The sequence below is a fragment of the Anomaloglossus baeobatrachus genome, unplaced genomic scaffold, assembly GCF_048569485.1.
Source record: "Anomaloglossus baeobatrachus isolate aAnoBae1 unplaced genomic scaffold, aAnoBae1.hap1 Scaffold_289, whole genome shotgun sequence".
Lineage (NCBI taxonomy): Eukaryota > Metazoa > Chordata > Amphibia > Anura > Aromobatidae > Anomaloglossus > Anomaloglossus baeobatrachus.
Genome location: NW_027442345.1, coordinates 163,574 through 191,333, shown reverse-complemented (window position 1 = coordinate 191,333; position 27,760 = coordinate 163,574). Strand labels below are relative to the sequence as shown.

General features: G+C 55.7%; 1 protein-coding gene across 1 annotated transcript in view; it reads right to left on the bottom strand.

Annotated features, from left to right (window-relative positions):
* YLPM1 (YLP motif containing 1) overlaps positions 1–27,760 on the bottom strand; it is a 152,274-nt gene that overhangs the window by 96,541 nt on the left and 27,973 nt on the right. The window contains exons 2-14 of the mRNA XM_075332314.1: positions 23,667–27,446; positions 23,294–23,396; positions 22,993–23,197; positions 22,819–22,914; positions 21,577–21,766; positions 21,394–21,512; positions 21,182–21,312; positions 20,964–21,026; positions 20,765–20,884; positions 18,897–19,073; positions 16,984–17,067; positions 13,981–14,064; positions 12,664–12,747 (exon numbers count right to left, since the gene is read on the bottom strand). Coding sequence (XP_075188429.1) covers positions 12,664–12,747; positions 13,981–14,064; positions 16,984–17,067; positions 18,897–19,073; positions 20,765–20,884; positions 20,964–21,026; positions 21,182–21,312; positions 21,394–21,512; positions 21,577–21,766; positions 22,819–22,914; positions 22,993–23,197; positions 23,294–23,396; positions 23,667–27,446 — 5,236 coding nt within the window. The remainder of the gene's footprint in view (positions 1–12,663; positions 12,748–13,980; positions 14,065–16,983; positions 17,068–18,896; positions 19,074–20,764; positions 20,885–20,963; positions 21,027–21,181; positions 21,313–21,393; positions 21,513–21,576; positions 21,767–22,818; positions 22,915–22,992; positions 23,198–23,293; positions 23,397–23,666; positions 27,447–27,760) is intronic.

The window sequence follows — 27,760 nt, the reverse complement described above, 5'->3', positions numbered from 1 at the left end:
CACTCCAGGGGTGGCCAAATCCCCTTCCCAAGCCTCTTTCACCAGAGCCAGGGGGCCCCGCACACGTCGCCCGTACAGGAGCTCAAACGGTGAGAATCCTGTTGAGGCCTGTGGAACCTCCCGGTAAGCAAATAACAGGTGTGGGAGATACCGCTCCCAGTCACGCCCATGGGAGTCGACCAACATCTTAAGCATCTGCTTTAAGGTGCCATTGAACCGCTCGCACAGGCCATTAGTCTGTGGATGGTACGGGCTGGCCACCAGATGTCGCACCTGGACTTGCTTACAGAGGGCCTCCATCAGCTGGGACATGAATTGGGTCCCCCGGTCAGTGAGCATTTCCTGGGGAAAACCCACTCGGGAGAAAATCTCCAGCAATGCGGTGGCCACCTTGTCAGCCCGAATGGACGACAAGGCCGCTGCTTCTGGGTACCGGGTGGCATAGTCCACTACCGTCAGTAGGAAGCGTTTCCCGGAGCTGCTGGGGATGGCCAGCGGGCCGACCAGATCCACAGCCACCCTCCTGAAAGGCTCATCGATGATTGGCAGAGATACTAGTGGGGCTTTGGGGCGTGGCCCCGCCTTCCCCACTCTCTGACAGGTTTCACACGAACGGCAGTAGGCAGCCACATCGGCCCCCATTTTTGGCCAGTAGAAATGCTGGTTTAACCTGGCCTTGGTCTTAGCGATCCCTAGGTGTCCGGCCATCGGAATCTCATGTGCGATCCGCAACAACTCCGTCCGGAACGGATAGGGTACCACCAACTGTCGGTCCCTGGGCCACGCCTCCGGTGAACCCTGCTGGACCGTGGCCCGGTACAGCCGTCCTTGGTCCCAGACCACTCGCTCCGGGTCCGAGTCCGAGGGAGGCTGTGCCGCCTGCTCCTTAAGAGCTTTCAGGCTGTCGTCAGCTTCTAACGCTGCCTGAAACCCCTGACTAGATGTGGCCAGAATCGACGAGACTGTCACATCTTCGGTCAGTACCCCGGGACCTGTGTCCTGGCCTCCACCTGACTCGGCTGCCACTTGGTCAGAAGGGGAAGAGCTATCGGACCTCCGGGAGGCCCCTTGGCTTCCAGCACTCCCACTGCGGGTGACAGCGGCCACAGCCGCTGCGACCGTGGGTCGTGCCTGCTCCTCCTCCGTTCCTGACCAAGTCGCCGGTTCAGGCAGACCTACCTGGCTTCCTGACACCCCGGTTGTGGGGGAACCATGCACCGAGATCTTACCTGGGAGCACTTCCGCTCCTGGACCGGCCCCAATCTCACCTGCCTGTTCCCCTCCTGCAGCAACAGAACCCCGCTGTGAAATCTCTGGGGACCCCACATTTGCTGTGGTAGCCCCCACCCCACACACTGGTCCTCCCCCTGCAGCACCCTGCTCTCTGATTATCCCTTCAGAGGGCAACAGATCCCAGCTCACAGGCTGATTACTTGTAGAGGCATTGTCACACCTTTCTCTGACCCCCTCCCCTGTCACAGCTGCAGCTGAGTGTGTGTCTATGGTGTCTATGCAAGCAAAAATATCAGAGTTCACTCCCTCCTCCCTTACATCATTCATAGATAACACATTAACATTGTCCGGAGGCATGTCAGTACTGGCTGAAGGTTCAGCCCTTGGTTGGGGCCCAAACTGGGAGGTTATCTGCCCCAAATCTGTCCCAAGTAGCACGTTTGCAGGGATCCGATCAGTTACCCCCACCTCCCTCACCCCTCGCCCTGCGCCCCAGTCCACATAAATGTCAGCAACAGGCAGCGCCGGGTCAGTGCCTCCAATCCCGGAGACAGCGAGGGTTTTTCCAGGGATCAAGTCTTGGGGGGGACACCATCTCAGGCCGCACCAGAGTCACCTCCGAGGCGCTGTCTCGCAGTCCTATGGTCACAGACCGGCCGACGGTGACAGGTTGGAAGCTGTCCAGGGACCTACCACCACCCCCACCCACACAATACACCTTGGGCGGCCCTTGGGACGGGGACGGAGCCGGGGCCTTGGGACGCTGAGGGCACATGGCCTTGAAGTGTCCAGGTAGGTTGCACTGGTGGCACCGTCTTGGCTCTGCCACGGGCCTGGAGAGGGGAGTTGATGGGGACACCCCCTGCAGTCTAGGGGCAGGTGGGGCAGTCGCAGAATTCATCTTACCCCCTCTCCAGGTGCTGCTGGTGGCCGCTCTCCTGGCCTCAGGGGCCCGGTTGTTGGTGTAGTCATCGGCAAGGGCAGCTGTAGCCGTGGACCCCTTTGGCTTCTGGTCTCGGATGAACTGGCGGAGATCCTCAGGGCAGTTCCACAAGAGTTGCTCCGTGATGAACAAGTCCAGGATCTCCGGTCCGGTGGAAAGCTGCAGGCCTTGGGTCCAGTGGTCGGCAGCTCGGGCAAGTGCCCGCCGGTGGTCAGCCCAGGAGTCCTTTGGTCCCCTTCTGTAGGCTCCGGAACTTCTTGCGGTAGGACTCTGGAGTGAGGTTGTACTGTGGGATCAGGGCCCGCTTGATGGTGTCGTAGCCCTGATCTGCCTCAGCAGGCAAGTCCCCAAGGATATCCAGGGCCTTACCCCTTAAACGGGGGGTCAGGTATTTGGCCCACTGGTCCTTGTCCAGATGGTGCTGCAAGCAAGTCCGTTCAAAAGCAGTCAAGAAAGAGTCCAAGTCTCCATCCTTCTCCAGCACTGGGAAGTCCTCAACACGGACCTTTGGAAGTTTGGTGTCTCGAAGGTCACGTGTGGCTGATGAGGGCCGGAGCTGAGCTAGCTGCAGCTGGTAGTCACGGTCTGCCTGTCGCTCTCGCTCTTCACGCGCTGCCTGCCGCTCTCGCTCCGCAGCCTCACGCTCTGCGTGCCGCTCCGCAGCCTCAGCGTCACGCGCTGCCTGCCGCTCTGCCCTGCGCTCTGCCAGGAGTTCCTTGTAGCCCTTCTGGTCTCCAGCCTGGAGAAGGGCCATAGCCATTTGAAGAAGGCTATCCGAGCCTCCCAGGCTCGGTGGAATGGCACGTGGTGATCTGCGGCCCGCTGCAGAGCTAGGCGATTCACTGTCCCTTTCAGAGCGGAGGGCTGGCATCTGGCTCGTTGAGGAACCTTGGGTGAGCTCCTCCTCATCTTGTCCAGCAGTGCCAGGTTGCGCAATGTCCTCGGCAGAACGGTTTTCTGGCGTCGAGCTCCTGGAGGACTCGTGGGCAACCTCCTCATTGCTGTCCACAGCACCGTCCTCCCTCTCTTCGGCTCCTGCCTTAGCATTGGCCAGTTGCATAGCTCTGCTCCTGGTGCCATCAGCCATTCTTGCAGACTTTTGGTCACTGACACAGAACTGACACCTGATGCCTCCACACACCTTACAGTATCTGCACTCTGACACTCTAGTGTTGAGCTGGTCTGAAGACCCCAGCAGCCACAGCTGCTGCAGGCAGTCTTTAGTGTCTGGGAGTATGGGTCTCACACTCACACACACTATTATCTCGATCCCACCGCTATGCCACCAATATGTCACAAACCACCGGGGGGGTCACTCAGAAATCCCCCGCGCTGGCTACCAGTACGTCACAATCGGGGGGTAACAAGTGGGGGTCACCCCTCCTTTATACCTCCCGACCGACAGACAGAGCACGTGACGCGCTCTCTAGCGCCCCTCTTATAGTCAGGCCAATTATGGAATTGCCCGACAATAAGCAAGGAGGCCGCTATACTACTTATGCCGATTATTGAAGGGTCCCCGGTGAGAGTAAGGTATATATTCCCCCGACCTCCGCGGGCGGAATATATAAAATCTCCCCGAATCTCACTGGCCTCCCCACAATAATCCTTGGCACAATTCGCTGCCACCAACCGATTTACGGTAACTATTAGCCGAACACACAGACGTGGGATTCAAGATCGAGATAACAGAACAGCCCAAGATTAATTATATAATTTAATCAGCCTAAAGCACACTAGAAACTACAATATATACAATAGGGAATCTACAGAATATACATATGTCAGAGTACAGTTACAGATAAGAAGGGAATTTTGTTACTTACCGTAAATTCCTTTTCTTCTAGCTCTTATTGGGAGACCCAGACGATTGGGGTATAGCTACTGCCCTCTGGAGGCCACACAAAGCACTACATCAAAAGTGCAAGGCCCCTCCCCCTCTGGCTATACCCCCCCCGTGATATCACGGGTTCTCCAGTTTTAGTGCCAAAGCAAGAAGGAGGAAGCCAATAACTGGTTTAAACAAATTAACTCCGAATAACATCGGAGAACTGAAAAACCGTTCAACATGAACAACATGTGTACCCGCAAACAACAAAAAAACATCCCGAAGGACAACAGGGCGGGTGCTGGGTCTCCCAATAAGAGCTAGAAGAAAAGGAATTTACGGTAAGTAACAAAATTCCCTTCTTCTTCAGCGCTCTATTGGGAGACCCAGACGATTGGGACGTCCAAAAGCTGTCCCTGGGTGGGTAAAGAAATACCTCATGTTAGAGCTGCAAAACAGCCCTCCCCTACGGGGGTGTCACTGCCGCCTGCAGGACTCTTCTACCTAAGCTGGCATCCGCCGAAGCATAGGTATGCACCTGATAATGCTTGGTGAAAGTGTGCAGACTGGACCAGGTAGCTGCCTGGCACACCTGTTGAGCCGAAGCCTGGTGACGAAATGCCCAGGACGCACCCACGGCTCTGGTTGAGTGGGCTTTTAGCCCTGAAGGAACCGGAAGCCCCGCAGAACGGTAGGCCTCTAGAATTGGTTCTTTGATCCATCGAGCCAGGGTGGCTTTAGAAGCCTGCAACCCCTTGCGCGGACCAGCGACAAGGACAAAAAGTGCATCGGCACGGCGCATGGGCGCCGTGCGGGAAATGTAGATTCTGAGTGCTCTCACCAGATCTAGCAAACGTAAGTCCTTTTCATACCGGTGAACCGGATGAGGACAAAAGGAAGGCAAGGATATATCCTGATTAAGATGAAACGAGGATACGACCTTAGGGAGAAACTCCGGAATGGGGCGCAGCACTACCTTGTCCTGGTGGAACACCAGGAAGGGAGCCTTGGATGACAGAGCTGCCAGCTCCGACACTCGCCGAAGCGATGTGATCGCAACAAGAAACGCCACTTTCTGTGACAGGCGAGAAAAGGAAACTTCCTTCAGAGGCTCGAAAGGCGGCTTCTGGAGAGCAACTAGTACCCTGTTCAGATCCCATGGATCTAACGGCCGCCTGTACGGGGGCACAATATGACAGACCCCCTGCAGGAACGTGCGCACCTTAGGAAGACGTGCTAGACGCTTCTGAAAAAACACGGATAGTGCCGAAACTTGCCCTTTAAGGGAGCTGAGCGACAAGCCCTTTTCTAACCCCGATTGCAGGAAGGAAAGAAACTTGGGCAATGCAAATGGCCAGGGAGACACTCCCTGAGCAGAGCACCAGGATAAGAAAATCTTCCACGTTCTGTGGTAGATCTTAGCCGAATTCGACTTTCTAGCTTGTCTCATTGTGGCAACGACTCCTTGAGATAATCCTGCAGATGCTAGGATCCAGGACTCAATGGCCACACAGTCAGGTTCAGGGCCGCAGAATTCTGATGGAAAAACGGCCCTTGGGACAGTAAGTCTGGTCGGTCTGGCAGTGACCACGGTCGACCGATCGTGAGATGCCACAGATCCGGATACCACGACCTCCTCGGCCAGTCTGGAGCGACGAGTATGATGCGGCTGCACTCGGATCTGATCTTGCGTAGCACTCTGGGCAAGAGCGCCAGAGGCGGAAACACGTATGGGAGCTGAAACTGCGACCAATCTTGAACCAAGGCGTCTGCCGCCAGAGCTCTTTGATCGCGCGACCTCGCCATGAATGCCGGGACCTTGTTGTTGTGCCGGGATGCCATTAGGTCGACGTCCGGCACTCCCCAGCGGCGACAGATTTCCTGAAACACGTCCGGGTGAAGGGACCATTCCCCTGCGTCCATGCCCTGGCGACTGAGGAAGTCTGCTTCCCAGTTTTCTACGCCTGGGATGTGAACCGCGGATATGGTGGATGCTGTGTCCTCCACCCACATTAGAATGCGCCGGACTTCTTGGAAGGCTTGCCGACTGCGCGTCCCTCCTTGGTGGTTGATGTATGCCACCGCTGTGGAGTTGTCCGATTGGATTCGGATCTGCTTCCCTTCCAGCCACTGTTGGAAGGCCAGTAGAGCAAGATACACTGCTCTGATCTCCAGAACATTGATCTGAAGGGTGGACTCCTGCGGAGTCCACGTCCCCTGAGCCCTGTGGTGGAGAAATACCGCTCCCCACCCTGACAGACTCGCATCTGTCGTGACTACTGCCCAGGATGGGGGCAGGAAGGATCTTCCCTGAGACAATGAGGTGGGAAGGAGCCACCATTGTAGGGAGTCCTTGGCCGTCTGGGAAAGCGAGACTTTCCTGTCCAGTGACGTTGACTTCCCGTCCCATTGGCGGAGAATGTCCCATTGAAGAGGGCGCAGATGAAATTGCGCAAAGGGAACTGCTTCCATGGCTGCCACCATCTTCCCTAGGAAATGCATGAGGCGCCGCAAGGGATGCAACTGGCCCTGCAGAAGAGATTGCACCCCTGTCTGTAGTGACCGCTACTTGTTCAGCGGAAGCTTCACTATCGCTGCTAGAGTATGAAACTCCATGCCAAGATACGTTAGTGATTGAGTCGGTGATAGGATCGACTTTGGAAAGTTGATGATCCATCCGAAAGACTGTAGGGTCTCCAGCGTAGCATTCAGGCTGTGCTGACATGCCTCTTGAGAGGGAGCTTTGACCAATAAATCGTCTAGGTAAGGGATCACCGAGTGTCCCTGAGAGTGCAAGACTGCTACCACCGCCGCCATGACCTTGGTGAAGACCCGTGGGGCTGTCGCCAGACCAAATGGCAGAGCTACGAACTGAAAATGGTCGTCTTCTATCACAAAACGTAGAAAACGTTGATGTTCTGTAGCAATTGGCACGTGGAGATAAGCATCTTTGATGTCTATTGAGGCAAGGAAGTCTCCTCTGGACATTGAGGCAATGACAGAACGCAGGGTTTCCATCCGGAACTTCCTGGCGTGCACATGTTTGTTGAGCCGTTTTAGGTCCAGAACAGGACGGAACGAGCCGTCCTTTTTTGGAACCACAAAGAGATTGGAGTAAAACCCTTGCCCTTGTTCCTGAGGAGGGACTGGGATCACCACTCCTTCCGCTCTTAGGGAGTCCACCGCCTGCAGCAGAGCATCTGCTCGGTCTGGATGTGGGGAGGTTCTGAAGAACCGAGCTGGAGGACGAGAATTGAACTCGATTCTGTACCCGCGAGACAAAATGTCCGTCACCCACCGGTCTTTGACCTGTGACATCCAAATGCCGGAAAAGCGGGAGAGCCTGCCCCCGACCGGCGATGCGGAGGGAGGGGGCTGGAAGTCATGAGGTAGCCGCTTTGGAAGCGGTACCTCCATTTGCTTTCTTGGGGCGCGTGTGAGCCCGCCACGAATCTGAGTTTCTTTGCGTCCTCTGAGTCCCTTTGGACGAGGTAAATGGTGTCTTGCCCGAACCTCGAAAGGACTGAAACCTCTGCTGCCACTTTTTCTGCTGAGGTTTGGTTGTTCTGGGTTGTGGTAAAGAGGAGTCTTTACCCTTGGACTGCTTAATGATATCAGCCAATGGCTCGCCAAACAGTCTATCTCTAGATAAAGGCAAACTGGTTAAACATTTTTTGGAACCAGCATCTGCTTTCCAGTCCTTTAACCACAAGGCTCTGCGCAAAACTACCGAATTGGCGGACGCCATTGAGGTGCGACTGGTAGATTCTAGGACCGCATTGATAGCGTAAGACGCAAACGCCGACATCTGCGTGGTAAGATGCGCCACTTGCGGCACTGCTGGATGTATGATAGCATCCACTTTTGCTAAGCCAGCTGAAATAGCCTGGAGTGCCCATACGGCTGCGAATGCCGGAGCAAACGACGCGCCGATAGCTTCATAGACAGATTTTAACCAAAGGTCCATCTGTCTGTCATTGGCATCTTTAAGTGAAGCGCCATCCTCCACTGCAACTATGGACCTAGCTGCGAGTTTGGAAATCGGGGGGTCTACCTTTGGACACTGTGTCCAGCGCTTGACCACCTCAGGGGGGAAAGGGAAACGCGTATCTTTAGATCGTTTAGAGAAACGCCTTTCTGGGTGAGCGTCGTGCTTCTGGATTGATTCTCTGAAGTCAGAGTGATCCAAGAAAGCACTCAATTTACGCTTGGGATAAAGGAAACGAAACTTCTCCTGCTCTGCCGCTGCCTCTTCTGCTGAAGGGGCTGGGGGAGAAATATCCAACAGCCTATTGATGGCTGAGATAAGGTCGTTTACCATGGCGTCCCCATCAGGGGTATCCAGGTTGAGAGGGGTTCCAGGAATGGATTCCTGATCACTCTCATCAGACACATCACCGGGAGACTGATTGCGCTGAGACCCTGAGCAATGTGATGACGTCGAGGGTCTTTCCCAGCGAGCTCGCTTAGGGTGGCTGGGGCTATCATCTGAGTCATAATCCTCGGCCTGTGAAGCCGGGGACCCCCCTGTGGGCTGGATTAATTCCAAGTGAGGGGGACCTGAGGACAGAGGCCTCGCCGTGCCCAAAGACTGAGCCCCAGGCATGGATTGCAAGGTTTCAAGGATTTTTGCCATAGAGACAGACATATTATCAGCAAAAACTGCAAAGTCTGTCCCTGTCACCGGGGCAGAACTTACAGGCGTCTCAGCCTGGGTCACTCTCCCTCCTGACTCCGGCTGGCGAAGCAGCACCGGGTCGGAGCATTGCACACAATGGGGGTCATCGGAGCCTGCTGGTAGATTAGCCCCACATGCAGCACACGCAGTACACACAGCCCTGGCCTTGGCAGCCTTGCGTTTTGAGGATGGCATGTTGCTGCTTCCACAGAGTGATCTGGGAGAGCAGCCAGAAGCGACCTTACAGTGCAAGAAATACAATATCTATATATCTGTACACAGTACACCAATACACCGTGAGGCACTAGAGGGACCAGCACAGAAAAATCGCTTACCGCCCGCTTAAAAAGCGGGTGTGTGGTCGCCAGATAGCCCCTAGTCCAGGTCTCCCAGAGCCTTGCGTCCTTCCTCCAGCCAGACTGCATGTAATGGCTGCCGGCGTCCTGAGAGGAAGGGGGGCGGGCCCTGGGCGTTCCTGGCTAAGAGCGGGAAGCCTGCTTCCCTCTGTGCCTAGTGTGAGGGCTGGAGCATGTAAATCAGGCTCCAGCCCTCGTCGCTGCTAGCGAACAGCGTCTCTCCCCTACCCTGAATGACAGGGTGGGGGCGGGAACGAATCGGAGCTGCCGGCGTCCTAGGCCCAAAAAGCCGGGGACTCAATTTATAACCGCCGCCGCCGTAAAAGCGCGGACGGCGGATCCCCGGCGCACCACAAGTCACAGCAGCGCCGCCCGGTCCAGAGGGGGTCGGCGCTGCGTTCCCATACACAAAAAATCCCCCAGTAATCTGTAGGGACACTAACTCCAACGTTGCGGTCCCCGGCGCACTACAACACCCAGCCAGCCCGGAGTGTGTCTGTGCCTGCCGGGGACACAGAGTACCTGTATGATGCAGGGCCTGTCCCTGATCGTACTCCTGCTCCGAATCCATCAGGTTCTAATGGGTCTGTGGATGGAGCCCGGCGTCAGAGCTGAGAGGCCGGCAGGATCCCACTTCCACAGAGCCCTACAAGGGGATGTGGAAGGAAAACAGCATGTCAGGCTCCAGCCCTGTACCAGCAATAGGTACCTCAACCTTACAACACCATCCAGGGGTGAGAAGGGAGCATGCTGGGGACACTATATGTGTCCGCTTTTCTTCCATCCGAAATAGTCAGCAGCTACTGCTGACTAAAATCTGTGGAGCTATGCATGGAATGTCTGACCTCCTTCGCACACAAAGCTAAAACTGGAGAACCCGTGATATCACGGGGGGGGTATAGCCAGAGGGGGAGGGGCCTTGCACTTTTGATGTAGTGCTTTGTGTGGCCTCCAGAGGGCAGTAGCTATACCCCAATCGTCTGGGTCTCCCAATAGAGCGCTGAAGAAAGCATGGTTTACAAACAGGTATGCAATTCAATCAGTTACCTTGTGCGTCTGGCCACAGGGGGGCGCTGTAGACCAGGTTTCCAGGAACTCCCACAGATGTTTCCTACACGTGACCCCCAGCGAAAGAACACTGGAAAATGGCCGAAGTAGGGTTATCAACCTGGGCAAATCCAGGTCCCCTCCTACCTTAGTGACCTCAAAGGGAGCACTGCTCCACCCCTGGCTTGAGTTATGGACAATCCACAACATGGAATATGGGCCATAACTTTGCCTGGGAGCGTCGTAGGCGGACGCCAATGCTCTCATTGTGACAGTTATGAATTTAGCTACAGAACGAGGGGACTCATGACCTGTCTGCCAGTTCCCCATTGGCTGATATCACGCCTGGGGCAGTTCCCAATGTCCTGCTCCCATAAAAAGGGTGTGCCGGCATCGTCCGCATGCGGAGACACCATTTTTATGGTTGCCATATTTATCGGAAATATGGCTTGCGAGATATGAACCATTTTTTACTGGAGTCGTTCTGTCTGGCTATTTCCATAGCCTTGCTAACTAGCTAGCAGCCCCCACTACAGGGTCACGGCAGGGAGTCATCCTGTGTCCATTGTCCCTAAGCCACCTAATTTCCATATCACAGGACATGGCCATGGAGGTGTAAGTGGAACACTGAGAACAAGAAGGGAGGGGGCACTGCCAGGGAGTGATGAGGGATTATGACTGGAGTCATAATTCATCTTCATTTCCCGGGATTTGCCTCACACCTATAGATAGTGATGGTCCGGGACCGCTCACTTCATCCGCACACAACCCTATAGAAAAGTGATGGTCCGGGACCGCTCACTTCATCCGCACACAACCCTATAGAAAGTGATGGTCCGGGACCGCTCACTTCATCCGCACACAACCCTATAGAAAGTGATGGTCCGGGACCGCTCCCTTCAGCCACACACAACCCTATAGAAAGTGATGGTCCAGGACCGCTCACTTCATCCGCACACAACCCTATAGAAAGTGATGGTCCGGGACCGCTCACTTCATCCACACACAACCCTATAGATAGTGATGGTCCGGGACCGCTCACTTCATCCGCACACAACCCTATAGAAAGTGATGGTCCGGGACCGCTCACTTCATCCGCACACAACCCTATAGATAGTGATGGTCCGGGACCGCTCACTTCATCCGCACACAACCCTATAGAAAAGTGATGGTCCGGGACCGCTCACTTCATCCACACACAACCCTATAGAAAGTGATGGTCCGGGACCGCTCACTTCATCCACACACAACCCTATAGAAAGTGATGGTCCGGGACCGCTCACTTCATCCACACACAACCCTATAGATAGTGATGGTCCGGGACCGCTCACTTCATCCACACACAACCCTATAGAAAGTGATGGTCCGGGACCGCTCCCTTCATCCACACACAACCCTATAGATAGTGATGGTCCGGGACCGCTCCCTTCATCCACACACAACCCTATAGATAGTGATGGTCCGGGACCGCTCACTTCATCCACACACAACCCTATAGATAGTGATGGTCCGGGACCGCTCACTTCATCCGCACACAACCCTATAGATAGTGATGGTCCGGGACCGCTCACTTCATCCACACACAACCCTATAGATAGTGATGGTCCGGGACCGCTCCCTTCATCCACACACAACCCTATAGATAGTGATGGTCCGGGACCGCTCACTTCATCCGCACACAACCCTATAGATAGTGATGGTCCGGGACCGCTCCCTTTATCCACACACAACCCTATAGAAAGTGATGGTCCGGGACCGCTCACTTCATCCGCACACAACCCTATAGATAGTGATGGTCCGGGACCGCTCACTTCATCCACACACAACCCTATAGAAAGTGATGGTCCGGGACCGCTCACTTCATCCACACACAACCCTATAGATAGTGATGGTCCGGGACCGCTCCCTTCATCCACACACAACCCTATAGATAGTGATGGTCCGGGACCGCTCCCTTCATCCACACACAACCCTATAGATAGTGATGGTCCGGGACCGCTCCCTTCATCCACACACAACCCTATAGATAGTGATGGTCCGGGACCGCTCACTTCATCCACACTACCTGCCTGAAAGTGACGGCCCAGAAAACTGATAGTAACACGAATGGGGTGATCCAAAACTACGACTTGCCCCACAAAAAAAAAAATACGACAGCATGGAAGAAGGCGAGAAAGACAAAATAGAAAAGCGCCAGGTCGGGAAGGGGTTAAGGCCATTTCATCACCAACAGACTAAAGGCACGGAGATTTAGAGGGGGTTTCTCTGAATGGAGCTGCCTGGAATTGGCTGCAGCGCTGGTGAGGTGTTGTCAGCACTGTAGACAATCACTGAGCTCGGCAGCTGTGAGTAGACAGTAAGTCACCAGGAGCAGAGGCGGAGGATGGATGGAGCAGATGTTGTCCTAACATTTCAAAGTCACCAATCTATGGACCCCCAGTGAGAAGACCCCAACCATCAGCACCGCTGCAGCCTGCCAGACGGACGCTCAGGGCAATTCTATCCTGAATGCTGACAACCCCTCCAGGACGGGCAAGAATCCACGAAGAAGCACGGAGACATGGCCGCTGCTGCCTACCCGCTCGCTCTCCTCCTCCTCCAGCGCCTCCTTCTTCGCTTCTTGTTGCAGCTCCGCGCTCGGGTCAGAGTCCTCCATCTCAACCTACAGGAAAGGAGACGGCAACGCTCAAAAGCAAGCAGAAGTGCCAATGCTACAAACCCCCCCCAAATGTGCCAATACAAGACCCCCCCAAATGTGCCACTACTACAAGACCCCCCCCAAATGTGCCAATGCTACAAGACCCCCCCCAAATGTGCCAATACAAGACCCCACCCAAATATGTCACTACAAGACCCCCCAAATGTGCCAATACTACAAGACCCCCCCAAATGTGCCACTACTACAAGACCCCCCCAAATGTGCCAATACAAGACCCCACCCAAATGTGCCAATACTACAAACCCCCCCAAAACACCCCCCCCAAATGTGCCAATACTACAAACCCCCCCAAAAGACCCCCCCCAAATGTGCCAATGCTACAAACCCCCCCAAAAGACCCCACCCAAATGTGCCAATACTACAAGACCCCCCCCAAAACACCCCCCCCAAATGTGCCAATACTACAAACCCCCCCCAAAAGACCCCACCCAAATGTGCCAATACTACAAGACCCCCCCAAATGTGCCAATACAAGACCCCCCCAAATGTGCCAATGCTACAAACCCCCCCAAAAGACCCCCCCCAAATGTGCCAATGCTACAAACCCCCCCCAAAAAAACCCCCCCCCAAATGTGCCAATGCTACAAACCCCCCCAAATGTGCCAATGCTACAAACCCCCCCCAAATGTGCCAATACTACAAACCCCCCCAAAAAACCCCACCCAAATGCGCCAATACTACAAGACCCCCCAAATGTGCCAATACAAGACCCCCCCAAATGTGCCAATGCTACAAACCCCCCCAAAACACCCCCCCCAAATGTGCCAATACTACAAACCCCCCCAAAAGACCCCACCCAAATGTGCCAATAAGACCCCCCCCAAATGTGCCAATGCTACAAACCCCCCCAAAACACCCCCCCCCAAATGTGCCACTACAAGACCCCCCAAATGTGCCAATACTACAAGACCCCCCCAAATGTGCCACTACTACAAGACCCCCCCAAATGTGCCAATGCTACAAACCCCCCCCAAATGTGCCAATACAAGACCCCCCCAAATGTGCCAATACTACAAGACCCCCCAAATGTGCCAATACTACAAGACCCCCCCAAATGTGCCAATACTACAAGACCCCCCCAAATGTGCCACTACTAAATGAGCGACTCCTCAGTGTGGACGTGTACAGCCCATATTGTGTAGACCCGCTAAACAAATCTATAGTGATTTCACAAACCTCCTCAATGGCGGCGTCCTGCAGCAGAGAGCGGACGTCCAGGCGGATCATGTGCCGCGGAGCTGCCTCCCAGCCATCCGCCATCTAGGGGCAGACACAGGATGACATGACCCGTAATACAGAGGAAGGGGCGAGCGGGACGCCGGGAGCAGGGAGAGGGGCGAGCGGGACGCCGAGAGCAAGGAGAGGGGCGAGCGGGACGCCGGGAGCAAGGGGAGGGGCGAGCGGGACGCCGGGAGCAAGGGGAGGGGCGAGCGGGACGCCGGGAGCAAGGGGAGGGGCGAGCGGGACGCCGGGAGCAAGGAGAGGGGCGAGCGGGACGCCGGGAGCAAGGGGAGGGGCGAGCGGGACGCCGGGAGCAAGGGGAGGGGCGAGCGGGACGCCGGGAGCAAGGGGAGGGGCGAGCGGGACGCCGGGAGCAAGGAGAGGGGCGAGCGGGACGCCGGGAGCAAGGAGAGGGGCGAGCGGCACGCCGGGAGCAAGGAGAGGGGCGAGCGGGACGCCGGGAGCAAAGGCAGGGGCGAGCGGGACGCCGGGAGCAAGGAGAGGGGCGAGCGGGACGCCGGGAGCAAGGAGAGGGGCGAGCGGGACGCCGGGAGCAAGGAGAGGGGCGAGCGGGACGCCGGGAGCAAGGAGAGGGGCGAGCGGGACGCCGGGAGCAAGGAGAGGGGCGAGCGGGACGCCGGGAGCAAGGAGAGGGGCGAGCGGGACGCCGGGAGCAAGGAGAGGGGCGAGCGGGACGCCGGGAGCAAGGAGAGGGGCGAGCGGGACGCCGGGAGCAAGGAGAGGGGCGAGCGGGACGCCGGGAGCAAGGAGAGGGGCGAGCGGGACGCCGGGAGCAAGGAGAGGGGCGAGCGGGACGCCGGGAGCAAGGAGAGGGGCGAGCGGGACGCCGGGAGCAAGGAGAGGGGCGAGCGGGACGCCGGGAGCAAGGAGAGGGGCGAGCGGGACGCCGGGAGCAAGGAGAGGGGCGAGCGGGACGCCGGGAGCAAGGAGAGGGGCGAGCGGGACGCCGGGAGCAAGGAGAGGGGCGAGCGGGACGCCGAGAGCAAGGAGAGGGGCGAGCGGGACGCCGGGAGCAAGGGGAGGGGCGAGCGGGACGCCGGGAGCAAGGAGAGGGGCGAGCGGGACGCCGGGAGCAAGGAGAGGGGCGAGCGGGACGCCGGGAGCAAGGAGAGGGGCGAGCGGGACGCCGGGAGCAAGGAGAGGGGCGAGCGGGACGCCGGGAGCAAGGAGAGGGGCGAGCGGGACGCCGGGAGCAAGGAGAGGGGCGAGCGGGACGCCGGGAGCAAGGAGAGGGGCGAGCGGGACGCCGGGAGCAAGGGGAGGGGCGAGCGGCACGCCGGGAGCAAGGGGAGGGGCGAGCGGGACGCCGGGAGCAAGGAGAGGGGCGAGCGGGACGCCGGGAGCAAGGAGAGGGGCGAGCGGGACGCCGGGAGCAAGGGAAGGGGCGAGCGGGACGCCGGGAGCAAAGGCAGGGGCGAGCGGGACGCCGGGAGCAAGGAGAGGGGCGAGCGGGACGCCGGGAGCAAAGGCAGGGGCGAGCGGGACGCCGGGAGCAAAGGCAGGGGCGAGCGGGACGCCGGGAGCAAGGAGAGGGGCGAGCGGGACGCCGGGAGCAAGGAGAGGGGCGAGCGGGACGCCGAGAGCAAGGAGAGGGGCGAGCGGCACGCCGGGAGCAAGGGGAGGGGCGAGCGGCACGCCGGGAGCAAGGGGAGGGGCGAGCGGCACGCCGGGAGCAAGGGGAGGGGCGAGCGGCACGCCGGGAGCAAGGAGCGGCACGCCGGGAGCAAGGAGCGGCACGCCGGGAGCAAGGGGAGGGGCGAGCGGGACGCCGGGAGCAAGGAGAGGGGCGAGCGGGACGCCGGGAGCAAGGAGAGGGGCGAGCGGGACGCCGGGAGCAAGGGAAGGGGCGAGCGGGACGCCGGGAGCAAAGGCAGGGGCGAGCGGGACGCCGGGAGCAAGGAGAGGGGCGAGCGGGACGCCGGGAGCAAAGGCAGGGGCGAGCGGGACGCCGGGAGCAAAGGCAGGGGCGAGCGGGACGCCGGGAGCAAGGAGAGGGGCGAGCGGGACGCCGGGAGCAAGGAGAGGGGCGAGCGGGACGCCGAGAGCAAGGAGAGGGGCGAGCGGCACGCCGGGAGCAAGGGGAGGGGCGAGCGGCACGCCGGGAGCAAGGAGAGGGGCGAGCGGCACGCCGGGAGCAAGGGGAGGGGCGAGCGGCACGCCGGGAGCAAGGAGCGGCACGCCGGGAGCAAGGAGCGGCACGCCGGGAGCAAGGAGCGGCACGCCGGGAGCAAGGAGCGGCACGCCGGGAGCAAGGAGCGGCACGCCGGGAGCAAGGAGCGGCACGCCGGGAGCAAGGAGCGGCACGCCGGGAGCAAGGAGCGGCACGCCGGGAGCAAGGAGCGGCACGCCGGGAGCAAGGAGCGGCACGCCGGGAGCAAGGAGCGGCACGCCGGGAGCAAGGAGCGGCACGCCGGGAGCAAGGAGCGGCACGCCGGGAGCGGCATGCCGGGAGCAAGGAGCGGCACGCCGGGAGCAAGGAGCGGCACGCCGGGAGCAAGGAGCGGCACGCCGGGAGCAAGGAGCGGCACGCCGGGAGCAAGGAGCGGCACGCCGGGAGCAAGGAGCGGCACGCCGGGAGCAAGGAACGGCACGCCGGGAGCAAGGAACGGCACGCCGGGAGCAAGGAAAGGCACGCCGGGAGCAAGGAGCGGCACGCCGGGAGCAAGGAGCGGCACGCCGGGAGCAAGGAGCGGCACGCCGGGAGCAAGGAGCGGCACGCCGGGAGCAAGGAGCGGCACGCCGGGAGCTAGGAGCGGGGCATACGGGACACCGGGTGGAAGAAGAGAGGCATGCTGGGAACAAGAAAAGGGGCGCGCGGGGCATCGGAAGGAAGGAGAGGGGCATGCTGGGAACAAGGAGAGGGGCACGCGGGGCATAGGAAAGAAGGGTATCAGAGAGATCAAGGGGGTTGGGTGGCGTTGGTCACATGGCGCTCACCTTACTCAGCTCCTTCACCTTGCGGCTGTGCACATTTCTCTTCGCACAGGTCTGAAGATCGGCAGCAACTTCAGCCACATAAACCTGTAACACAATCACAGCAGTCAGTGACCACGAGGGGGCAACAACCGGGACCCCCAGCGTCTGCAAGAAACTGGACCGATGCACATAAAGACCAGGAAGAAAAATAACCTAACTGTAAGCTCTTGTGCTCAGTGTCCTCTCCTCATAGATTGTAAGCTCTTGTGCTCAGTGTCCTCCTCTCCTCATAGAGTGTAAGCTCTTATGATCAGTGTCCTCCTCTCCTCATAGATTGTAAGCTCTTGTGCTCAGTGTCCTCTCTCCTCATAGATTGTAAGCTCTTGTGATCAGTGTCCTCCTCTCCTCATAGAGTGTAAGCTCTTGTGCTCAGTGTCCTCCTCTCCTCATAGATTGTAAGCTCTTGTGATCAGTGTCCTCCTCTCCTCATAGAGTGTAAGCTCTTGTGCTCAGTGTCCTCTCCTCATAGAGTGTAAGCTCTTGTGATCAGTGTCCTCCTCTCCTCATAGAGTGTAAGCTCTTGTGATCAGTGTCCTCTCTCCTCATAGAGTGTAAGCTCTTGTGATCAGTGTCCTCCTCTCCTCATAGAGTGTAAGCTCTTGTGATCAGTGTCCTCCTCTCCTCATAGAGTGTAAGCTCTTGTGATCAGTGTCCTCCTCTCCTCATAGATTGTAAGCTCTTGTGATCAGTGTCCTCCTCTCCTCAGAGTGTAAGCTCTTGTGATCAGTGTCCTCTCTCCTCATAGATTGTAAGCTCTTGTGATCAGTGTCCTCTCTCCTCATAGAGTGTAAGCTCTTGTGATCAGTGTCCTCCTCTCCTCATAGAGTGTAAGCTCTTGTGATCAGTGTCCTCTCTCCTCAGAGTGTAAGCTCTTGTGCTCAGTGTCCTCTCCTCATAGATTGTAAGCTCTTGTGATCAGTGTCCTCCTCTCCTCATAGAGTGTAAGCTCTTGTGCTCAGTGTCCTCCTCTCCTCATAGAGTGTAAGCTCTTGTGCTCAGTGTCCTCCTCTCCTCATAGAGTGTAAGCTCTTGTGCTCAGTGTCCTCCTCTCCTCAGAGTGTAAGCTCTTGTGCTCAGTGTCCTCCTCTCCTCATAGAGTGTAAGCTCTTGTGCTCAGTGTCCTCCTCTCCTCATAGAGTGTAAGCTCTTGTGCTCAGTGTCCTCTCTCCTCATAGAGTGTAAGCTCTTGTGATCAGTGTCCTCCTCTCCTCATAGAGTGTAAGCTCTTGTGATCAGTGTCCTCTCTCCTCATAGATTGTAAGCTCTTGTGCTCAGTGTCCTCTCTCCTCATAGATTGTAAGCTCTTGTGCTCAGTGTCCTCTCTCCTCATAGATTGTAAGCTCTTGTGATCAGTGTCCTCTCTCCTCATAGATTGTAAGCTCTTGTGCTCAGTGTCCTCCTCTCCTCATAGAGTGTAAGCTCTTGTGCTCAGTGTCCTCTCTCCTCATAGATTGTAAGCTCTTGTGATCAGTGTCCTCTCTCCTCATAGAGTGTAAGCTCTTGTGCTCAGTGTCCTCTCCTCATAGAGTGTAAGCTCTTGTGATCAGTGTCCTCCTCTCCTCATAGAGTGTAAGCTCTTGTGATCAGTGTCCTCCTCTCCTCATAGAGTGTAAGCTCTTGTGCTCAGTGTCCTCCTCTCCTCATAGAGTGTAAGCTCTTGTGATCAGTGTCCTCTCTCCTCATAGATTGTAAGCTCTTGTGATCAGTGTCCTCTCTCCTCATAGAGTGTAAGCTCTTGTGCTCAGTGTCCTCTCTCCTCAGAGTGTAAGCTCTTGTGCTCAGTGTGGATTATGTGCCACTATAAAGGGGTTATGGCCTCCTGATGTGACTAGTTAGCTCCGTGTCTCCCCCTAGAGGTGAGGCTATGCATTTACCTCAAATCCTTTGGTTTTCGCCGCACTCCAGAACTGTTCGAAGTGCCGCACGCGGTCGTGGATGCTGTCCAGTATGATGAAGGGGAAGAAGCCGTCATCTAGGGTCTTCTTGAAGGTCTTTAACATTCCGCAGCGGTACGTGTCCTCCATCTCTGGCTCGTACTCGTACTCCATGACCTATAGGAACATAAGGAGTCGGTGTCACATGCAGTTGATGTGTAAAGTGAGGTGTGCTGCATGTGGTGATGTGACCGCGGGCGATGTGAAACGCGTCAGTGTAGGATGAGCGGCGTGTGCTGCATGTGGTGATGTGACCGCGGGCGATGTGAAACGCGTCAGTGTAGGATGAGCGGCGTGTGCTGCATGTGGACATGTGATCGCGGGCGATGTGAAACGCGTCAGTGTAGGATGAGCGGCGTGTGCTGCATGTGGTGATGTGACCGCGGGCGATGTGAAACGCGTCAGTGTAGGATGAGCGGTGTGTGCTAGATGTGGACATGTGACCGCAGGCGATGTGAAACGCGTCAGTGTAGGATGAGCGGTGTGTGCTGCATGTGGTGATGTGACCGCGGGCGATGTGAAACGCGTCAGTGTAGGATGAGCGGCGTGTGCTGCATGTGGACATGTGACCGCGGGCGATGTGAAACGCGTCAGTGTAGGATGAGCGGCGTGTGCTGCATGTGGTGATGTGACTGCGGGCGATGTGAAACGCGTCAGTGTAGGATGAGCGGTGTGTGCTGCATGTGGTGATGTGACCGCGGGCGATGTGAAACGCGTCAGTGTAGGATGAGCGGCGTGTGCTGCATGTGGTGATGTGACCGCGGGCGATGTGAAACGCGTCAGTGTAGGATGAGCGGCGTGTGCTGCATGTGATGATGTGACCGCGGGCGATGTGAAACGCGTCAGTGTAGGATGAGTGGCGTGTGCTGCATGTGGTGATGTGACCGCGGGCGATGTGAAACGGGTCAGTGTAGGATGAGCGGCGTGTGCTGCATGTGGACATGTGACCTCGGGCGATGTGAAACGCGTCAGTGTAGGATGAGCGGCGTGTGCTAGATGTGGACATGTGACCGCAGGCGATGTGAAACGGGTCAGTGTAGGATGAGCGGCGTGTGCTGCATGTGGACATGTGACCGCAGGCGATGTGAAACGCGTCAGTGTAGGATGAGCGGCGTGTGCTGCATGTGGACATGTGACCGCGGGCGATGTGAAACGCGTCAGTGTAGGATGAGCGGTGTGTGCTGCATGTGGACATGTGACCGCGGGCGATGTGAAACGCGTCAGTGTAGGATGAGCGGCGTGTGCTGCATGTGGACATGTGACCGCGGGCGATGTGAAACGCGTCAGTGTAGGATGAGCGGTGTGTGCTATATGTGGTGATGTGACCGCGGGCGATGTGAAACGCGTCAGTGTAGGATGAGCGGCGTGCTGCATGTGGTGATGTGACCGCGGGCGATGTGAAACGCGTCAGTGTAGGATGAGCGGCGTGTGCTGCATGTGGTGATGTGACCGCGGGCGATGTGAAACGCGTCAGTATAGGATGAGTGGCGTGTGCTGCATGTGGACATGTGACCGCGGGCGATGTGAAACGCGTCAGTGTAGGATGAGCGGCGTGTGCTGCATGTGGACATGTGACCGCGGGCGATGTGAAACGCGTCAGTGTAGGATGAGCGGCGTGTGCTGCATGTGGACATGTGACCGCTGGAGCTTTGGGATGGGAGCTCAGTAAGGATGGTGTCTGTATTGTGCGCGGTCTTCTCTCGTTTTGACCGCTCCTCTACGTGTCCCGCCGGGCAGCAGAGTAATTGGGTCCCACGCGTTCTGTAGATCTGGACACTGAGTTGCACGTGGTGAGGTTTTTTTACTACCTTTTTTACGACTTTCTTGCCGGATTCTGGATCTTTCTCCACCTTCTCCACTTCAGTCATGAAATAGTCATCCAGGCTCAGGACTCGAGGAGCAGAACCTCCATTTTCCACCTCTTTGTCCTGAACAGTATGGAGTGTGGTGAGGAGGAGGACAGAAAAGCAGGGGCATAATACACTTGGGCGCTCCGTATGGCCTCACCCTGATCAGCTTGGCCACATGCGTCTTCCCACTTCCTGGCAAACCTCTCATGATAACGACAATCTAAAGAAAGATGGCGTAAGCAGTAAGAGCCCTGAAGGAGCGAGGGGACAGGCGGCAGGGCTGGGGACAGGCGGCAGGGCTGGGGACAGGCGGCAGGGCTGGGGACAGGCGGCAGGGCTGGGGACAGGCGGCAGGGCTGGGGAAAGGGCGCTCACCCGGTCAGGTCTGTTCTGTCGGCCCGGCTTCTTCAGGAGATCGTCCACGTTTTTAGTCTCTGGTTTTTTTTCTGGTGGAGGCACAGGCGGGGGGAGCACCGGCCTGTCTTCTGGGTAGGGCCTGCGAGTTGCTTTAAGGAGGAGAGAGAAGGTTACTTTATAGTTTACCTGTTACATAGACAAGTCTTATGGATGAGAAGAGACTTTCTAACCGGCAAATGCAGGTGGTGGTGCCTCAAAGGTTGACCGCTCCGGCTTCCTCTCGTAGGAGGGTTTGTCAGAGCCAGTGCGACGATTTGTGCTGTCCTTATCGCGGAAAGAGGACGATGACCTGCAGGAGTGGCGCACGTGAGCAAAGAGCGGAGGTGACAGTGGAGTCGGCGTGTAACTCTTACCTTTCCTCCCGTGAGTGACGATCACGATCGAAGCGCTCTCTGTCATGGTCTCCTCTGTCCCGGTGACTATCCAGACGATCTCTGTCACGCTCCCGCTCGTATCCCCGGCGATCCAGGTGTTTACTGCTTTGCCTTTCAAAATATGGATCCCGATCCCTGAGGTCTCGATCGAAGCAATCGATCAAATAATCTGGAGGCAAAAGATGGAGGTGACTTCAGCCACTACCCCAGCACACCTCGCAGCGGCCCACAAGGGCAGTGTCCACGGGTGGAGAATGCTGTGGCTTTCACCTGGAGATTTACGGATGCTGCACCCCCAGCGGGTGAGTGTAGCGGTCAAGTGGGGCGAGTCCGGTGCGCACCGACTCAGGATGCCCCTAGCACCGAGGCTGAAAAGCTGCCTGACCCATCATCTGGGAGGACTGACAGCACATGTGGAGAAATTTGGAGATTTTGCGTGTGTTCTCAGAGTTCCTCAAGAAAATCATGGTAACATCTGGTTCAGACCAGAGTGTCTGCCCTTAATATTAGAAAACTAGGGAGAAGCCACCAGGACCCTCACAGTACAGGGTTTGTACCAAGTCCATAGGATATGCAGTAACTTGCTGACCGGGGGGGGGCTGGACAGATCGGACTCCTGCTTCACGGACTCTGCTGTCTTCAGTAGAAGACGTAGGGAGTCATCACCTGCCACTGATTATACCACCAGGACCCGCACAGTACAGGGTTTGTACCAAGTCCATAGGATATGCAGTAACTTGCTGACCGGGGGGGGCTGGACAGATCGGACTCCTGCTTCACGGACTCTGCTGTCTTCAGTAGAAGATGTAGGGAGTCATCACCTGCCACTGATTATACCACCAGGACCCGCACAGTACAGGGTTTGTACCAAGTCCATAGGATATGCAGTAACTTGCTGACCGGCGGGGCTGGACAGATCGGACTCCTGCTTCACGGACTCTGCTGTCTTCAGTAGAAGACGTAGGGAGTCATCACCTGCCACTGATTATACCACCAGGGCGCTCACAGAGGAGGGCTGCTGTGCTCCCGGACGTAAGCGGACATTTATAAAGGGCTTGTCCAGCAATGGTGTAACTAAAAGAAACTAAAATCCTAACAGAGAAAGAACGAGTCCATGTATATGGACGTACAGGACTGGAATGTGCACCCCGGCACATCCGCCCTCCAAGTGTTGCACCTCCGCTATGGTACGGGGAACCAGGCTGGCCAGAGATCTCATACCTGTGGGAAATGAAGAGCTCCCAGTCTCCAGGGCAGGCTCAGGCAGTACCACTCTCTCCCCATAGGGCATCTGTTCCACTTTCCCCACTGTGACATCTAGTACAGAGAAATGAGCATCAACTAATAGCAGGAGGAGCAGGCATGGCAGAGAAGAAAGGCCTGGGGTCCACTCACCTCTACCATGGGCGTAGTCTACTGTCTGCTGAATTCCTGGCAGTCTGGATCCCAGAGAAAGGTTCGCAGACTGACCCGCTTGTCGTTCTTCATCCCATAGTCCACTGAATGAGTCTTCATCCCAGTGCTCAGCCGCCCCTCGCACAGATGAGGCCAGGCTGGAGGTCGCAGCCCCCTCCACATTTCCCAAAGAGCTTGGAGGCATCTGAAAGCAAAGCAAATTAAGTAATTATACGGCTACATGGGATTAAGGTTTAGGGTGATGCCCAGGTCTGATGGCCCCTCAGCAGGGCCTGCTCACCTGTAACACCTCCGGCTGAGGAGCTGGGACAGGGTTCAGGGAATCAGATGGATTCGAACCGTTGAAAAAATTCTTCAGATTGTCCAGTTGTTCCTTCTGCTCCCTGCAGGTAATGAGGACAAGGGATTACAAGGAGCTCACCCTTCATCTCTGCCGCTATCAGTCTAGGAGGAGCGAGCAGATTGGGAGGAATAGGTCTAAGCCTGGTATTAGGGCAATTCTGACCTCAGATATTCGTTCAGCTCAGCCATTACTAAAAATCAGAGCATGGCTCACATGACGTAGAGGAAAAGCTGAAATATCCTCTACAGGTGGCTACAGGTGGCCATCCACATCTGTCACTACTACAAAAGTACCACACAACTTAACTCACCGAAGCATTTTCAGCTCCTGAGCGGCCTTCAGTATGATCTCGTGCTGTCTTTGGCTCAGGGCGACCACCCCATGGCTAGAAGGTTCTGGGTCCGGTCCTGTGGACGGGGCTGGAAGAACATTCATTTCTTCTCCCATTACTCTCTCAGGTGGATACCATCGTTCATCTCTGGGTTCTAGATTTGGACTTTCTAGAAACTCGTTGCGCTTTCGGTCCTCACGCCATTTAGGAACGTCAGAATATTCGCGAACCCTGAACTCCATGCGTTCATGAAAATCTCTGTCAGACAGATTTCTGTCTAGCCTCCATCTTTCCTCTGGGTAGTTGTCGAGAGGTGGAAGAGGCAACGAAGACCGTGGCTGACCAGGGGAGAAAGGACGATGTGGTGACTGAGATCTCCGGGAAGGCAGCCAGTCTCTCTCCCTGTGAGCAATATCAGGATCTCCTGGGATTCTGGAAAAATCTTGATCATCTTTAAGTAAGTAACGTATTTCTGCTCTGTCATAATAGCTTCCACGGTCTGAGCTGCTCTCCCGAAGCCAAGGGTCACACCTAACATCCCGAGGCAGGGGTGGAATGGGCCCTGTGTGTCGATCGTCCCTGAAATATGGGTCTCCAGAAAACTGTGGTTCACCATCACGCCAGTATCTATCCCTTTCCCAGTTCTCATTTCTTGGCCCTTCACCAGGAGGCTCTCTCCTCCCATCACCCAATACAGGATCTAAAAATCTCTCTCTCTCAAAAAACCTAGGTTCTCCAAGGAAGGCATCACGCTCAAATGGTGGCGTGTCATCTGGACCCTCTCTGAACACTACTTTCTCTCCTAAAAATGGGGCCCTAGGCTCAAAATCTCTCTCAGTGGAAACATCCATTATATCACAACTTCCTGGTCTGGGAGGGAGCCGATCACGAATAAATCCCCTTGATCGCCCCCTGGAAGGAAGATTAAATCTGAGATCAATATTACCTCTCATTGGACCTTTACTGGAAAAGTCACCAGGATAATATTCAGGCTCGTCAGACAGATCATAGTCCCTGTAATTACTTGGTCGTACCTTCTCAGGGTGTAAATGACTTTCAACACTGTCCATGTCTTGATTAGGAAAATTTTGCCTCAAATTCCTTCGATGACCTTCCGGACCAGGCATTCTGGAGAACTGCTCTCTCTCCATGAAAGGTTCATGGTCTGAGGGAATTTCAGGCTCAATCATTGATTTCCCAAGATCGGACCCTTTATAAAAAGATTGTGCTCTTGGATCTACATCGATGGGCTGATCATACAGATAGTCTTCATCTGGGGGAATGTCTTCACTGAACCCCTCATCAGAAACAGGAGGGCGAAAGTCTAGCGGCCTCACAGGTGGAGGCATCCTAGGCGCACCCAGTCTAACAGGGCCAGCTGCTCTAACCTGCCCAGGCCCAACTTTGGGAATGCTTTGTCTAATTAAGGGAGAAACCCAAGGGAAACTAGGCCTAGCAGGTGGGGGTGGCCTAGGGGCTCCAGGTCTCACAAGGGGTGATGCTCGGGGAACACCAGGTCTAATTGGAGGAGGCCCCCGAGGTGCTACTGACCTGATAGGAACAGCAGTCTGAGGAGCTGCAGGCCTGAAAGGAAACTGAGCCTGCAAGGCTACTGGTCTGACAGAAGGAACTGCTTGAGGTCCAAACTTAACAGGCGTGGCAATATGGGGTGCAGCAGGTCTGATGGCAGGAGCCGCAGAAGCAGCACAGTTATCAGGGGACACGTGGCTGCCATCTGGCTTTGCCGAAGCAGTTGCATTAGTTATCAGAAGAGGTGGGACGGTGGGCTGTTTGGCCTCCATTCTGGGAAGGCTTGAATCAGCAGCAGGTTCTTTTGAAGAACGAGCGGCCGATGATTCTTGGAGAACACTTAACTTGGCCACGTTCTTCGTAGTTATCTCCGCGCTGGGATCCATTTTTGAGTCAAGACCAGGTAAAGACTTCTCAGATGATGGAATGGATTGCATTGTAGGAAAGCCCTCAGTTTTGGGGAGACTGGAATTGGTGGTCTCAGCAGCTTTCTGCCCTACAGGAGAAGCTGGGCCAACCATTTGAGGTGGTGCTGAAACGGTGGAGATAATTTCTTTATTAAGCGAGCAGTCTTTTGATGTCTTGTCACTGTTCTCCACCTCCACACTATCAGTTTTTCCAGAGTCTACACTGAACACCTGACTACCCACCGTGAACATGCTGTGAATTGGCGCAGGTAGCGTAGGGGCATTTTGCTCATCAGATTTGACTTTCACCTCAGGTGTTTCTTTTCCATCCCTACTATCGAGAGGTAAACTATGACAACTCTTCTGGTTATCAGGAGCAAAACCAAACTTTTCCCACTGCCCTCCACCCATGGCATCACGACCTTCTTGTCTATTCCACCGCTCATCCACATGTATCCCTTTATGTGCAGGATTGTTTATAGGCAGTGGAGGCCTAGCCTCCATCATACCACCCTCTGGATGCCATGCTGGTGTATCAGGGTCCTTATTATATGGGGCTCTTTTACTTTCCCAACCATCTTTAGGGCTATTCATATCAAACCTTTCATGATCTTCAGAGAAGCTCCATTTTACATTAGAGGTGCTGTCAGGTCCAAACTGACCCATGGTGGGGGCAGCTTCTGAACCCCTAAATCTGTCTGGAGGGAGGCTAGGACCACCAAATCGATTTCTGGGTGTTGAGAATCTAGTGCCTTCATCATGAGGTTTAGGATGATCATCTGGACGGCTAAACTGATCTTGATGCCTACCTTCAGCGCCACCAGGCCTGTTTGTCGAAAGTCCCTCAGAATTGCTAATTCGCTCTCTACTGAAGCCCCCTGGGCCAATAAACCTACTATGTGGCGGTTCACCAGGAAATCTAGCTCGTCCACGGGGAGGCATCTCTGGAGTACCAAACCCGAAGCGATTTGGGCCATGAAATGGAATAAACTTGTCTACTGGGGGTCCCTCATTATTTCTAGGAACACCGGCACCACCATAATGGTCTGGTGCATTTTCTGCAATGCTCCATCTGTCTTGAGGTTCTCTATTGGGACCAAACCAGCTGTCATGAGGGGGGTCTGAAGGAGTCCAGCTGTAGTTAGGAGGGTCCCGCCATTTATTACCCATGTCATCCCTCTGGCTATCTGGCCTGTCTAGGTGAGAGGTTTCATGTTTTTTTCTCATATCTCCTGGAAAGGTTTCATCCCTCTCTATACCCTGCCGAGCTGGAGCATCAGTGCAGAGATCAGGAGAATCCATGATATCTGAGCTTTCCTGAGATCTGCTTGTCCCAACACTAAAACTGTTGCTTTTCACATCCCATTTGTCTCTAGAAGTCTTGTCCCAGTTGTGGTCTGTGGGCCGGTCCCAGGTTTGCGGCTCTTCTGGCTGGTCCCACCTGTTTTCAGACACATGAGGCTGCTCGTCCCATTTCTTTACAGGAAGCCCTCCCTGAACCTTGTCCCATTTATCAGCACCTCTATGACCTCCAGCTCCTACCCACGTTTGTTTACATGGCGTCTGGATCCGATCAGCGGGCTCTGAACTCTGCATGGATCGGTCACCATCTGCAGGGTCAGCTGCAGGATCCACACGCTGATCCTGGGTGAACGCCGACCTCTGACCTTGGAAAGAATCATTAGCAGAACGGAAACCCTGAAGATTGTTTCCTTCAAAAAATGGACGTGGATCACAAAAACCAACAGGAGCCCTTGGCCCAGAAACCCTTCCTCCTCGAGGAGCAGAGAATCTTGGAGTCTCAAAACCTGGAGCAGAAAACCTAAAAGGAGAAAACAAAAACCTTAGGGAGATATTATATAGATATACAGACATATACATATACACACATCCATAAACCGGGATATCTATATATCTATCTCTACATATACATACATACATATATACACATACATACACACACATACATACATACATATACACACACAAACACATATATATATATATACACACACATATACACACACACTATATTATATATATACACACATATACACACACTATATTATATATATAAGGAAGACACTACCAGAAAGCTTCCAGAGAGAATTTGAAACACAAAGGAAGACACTACCA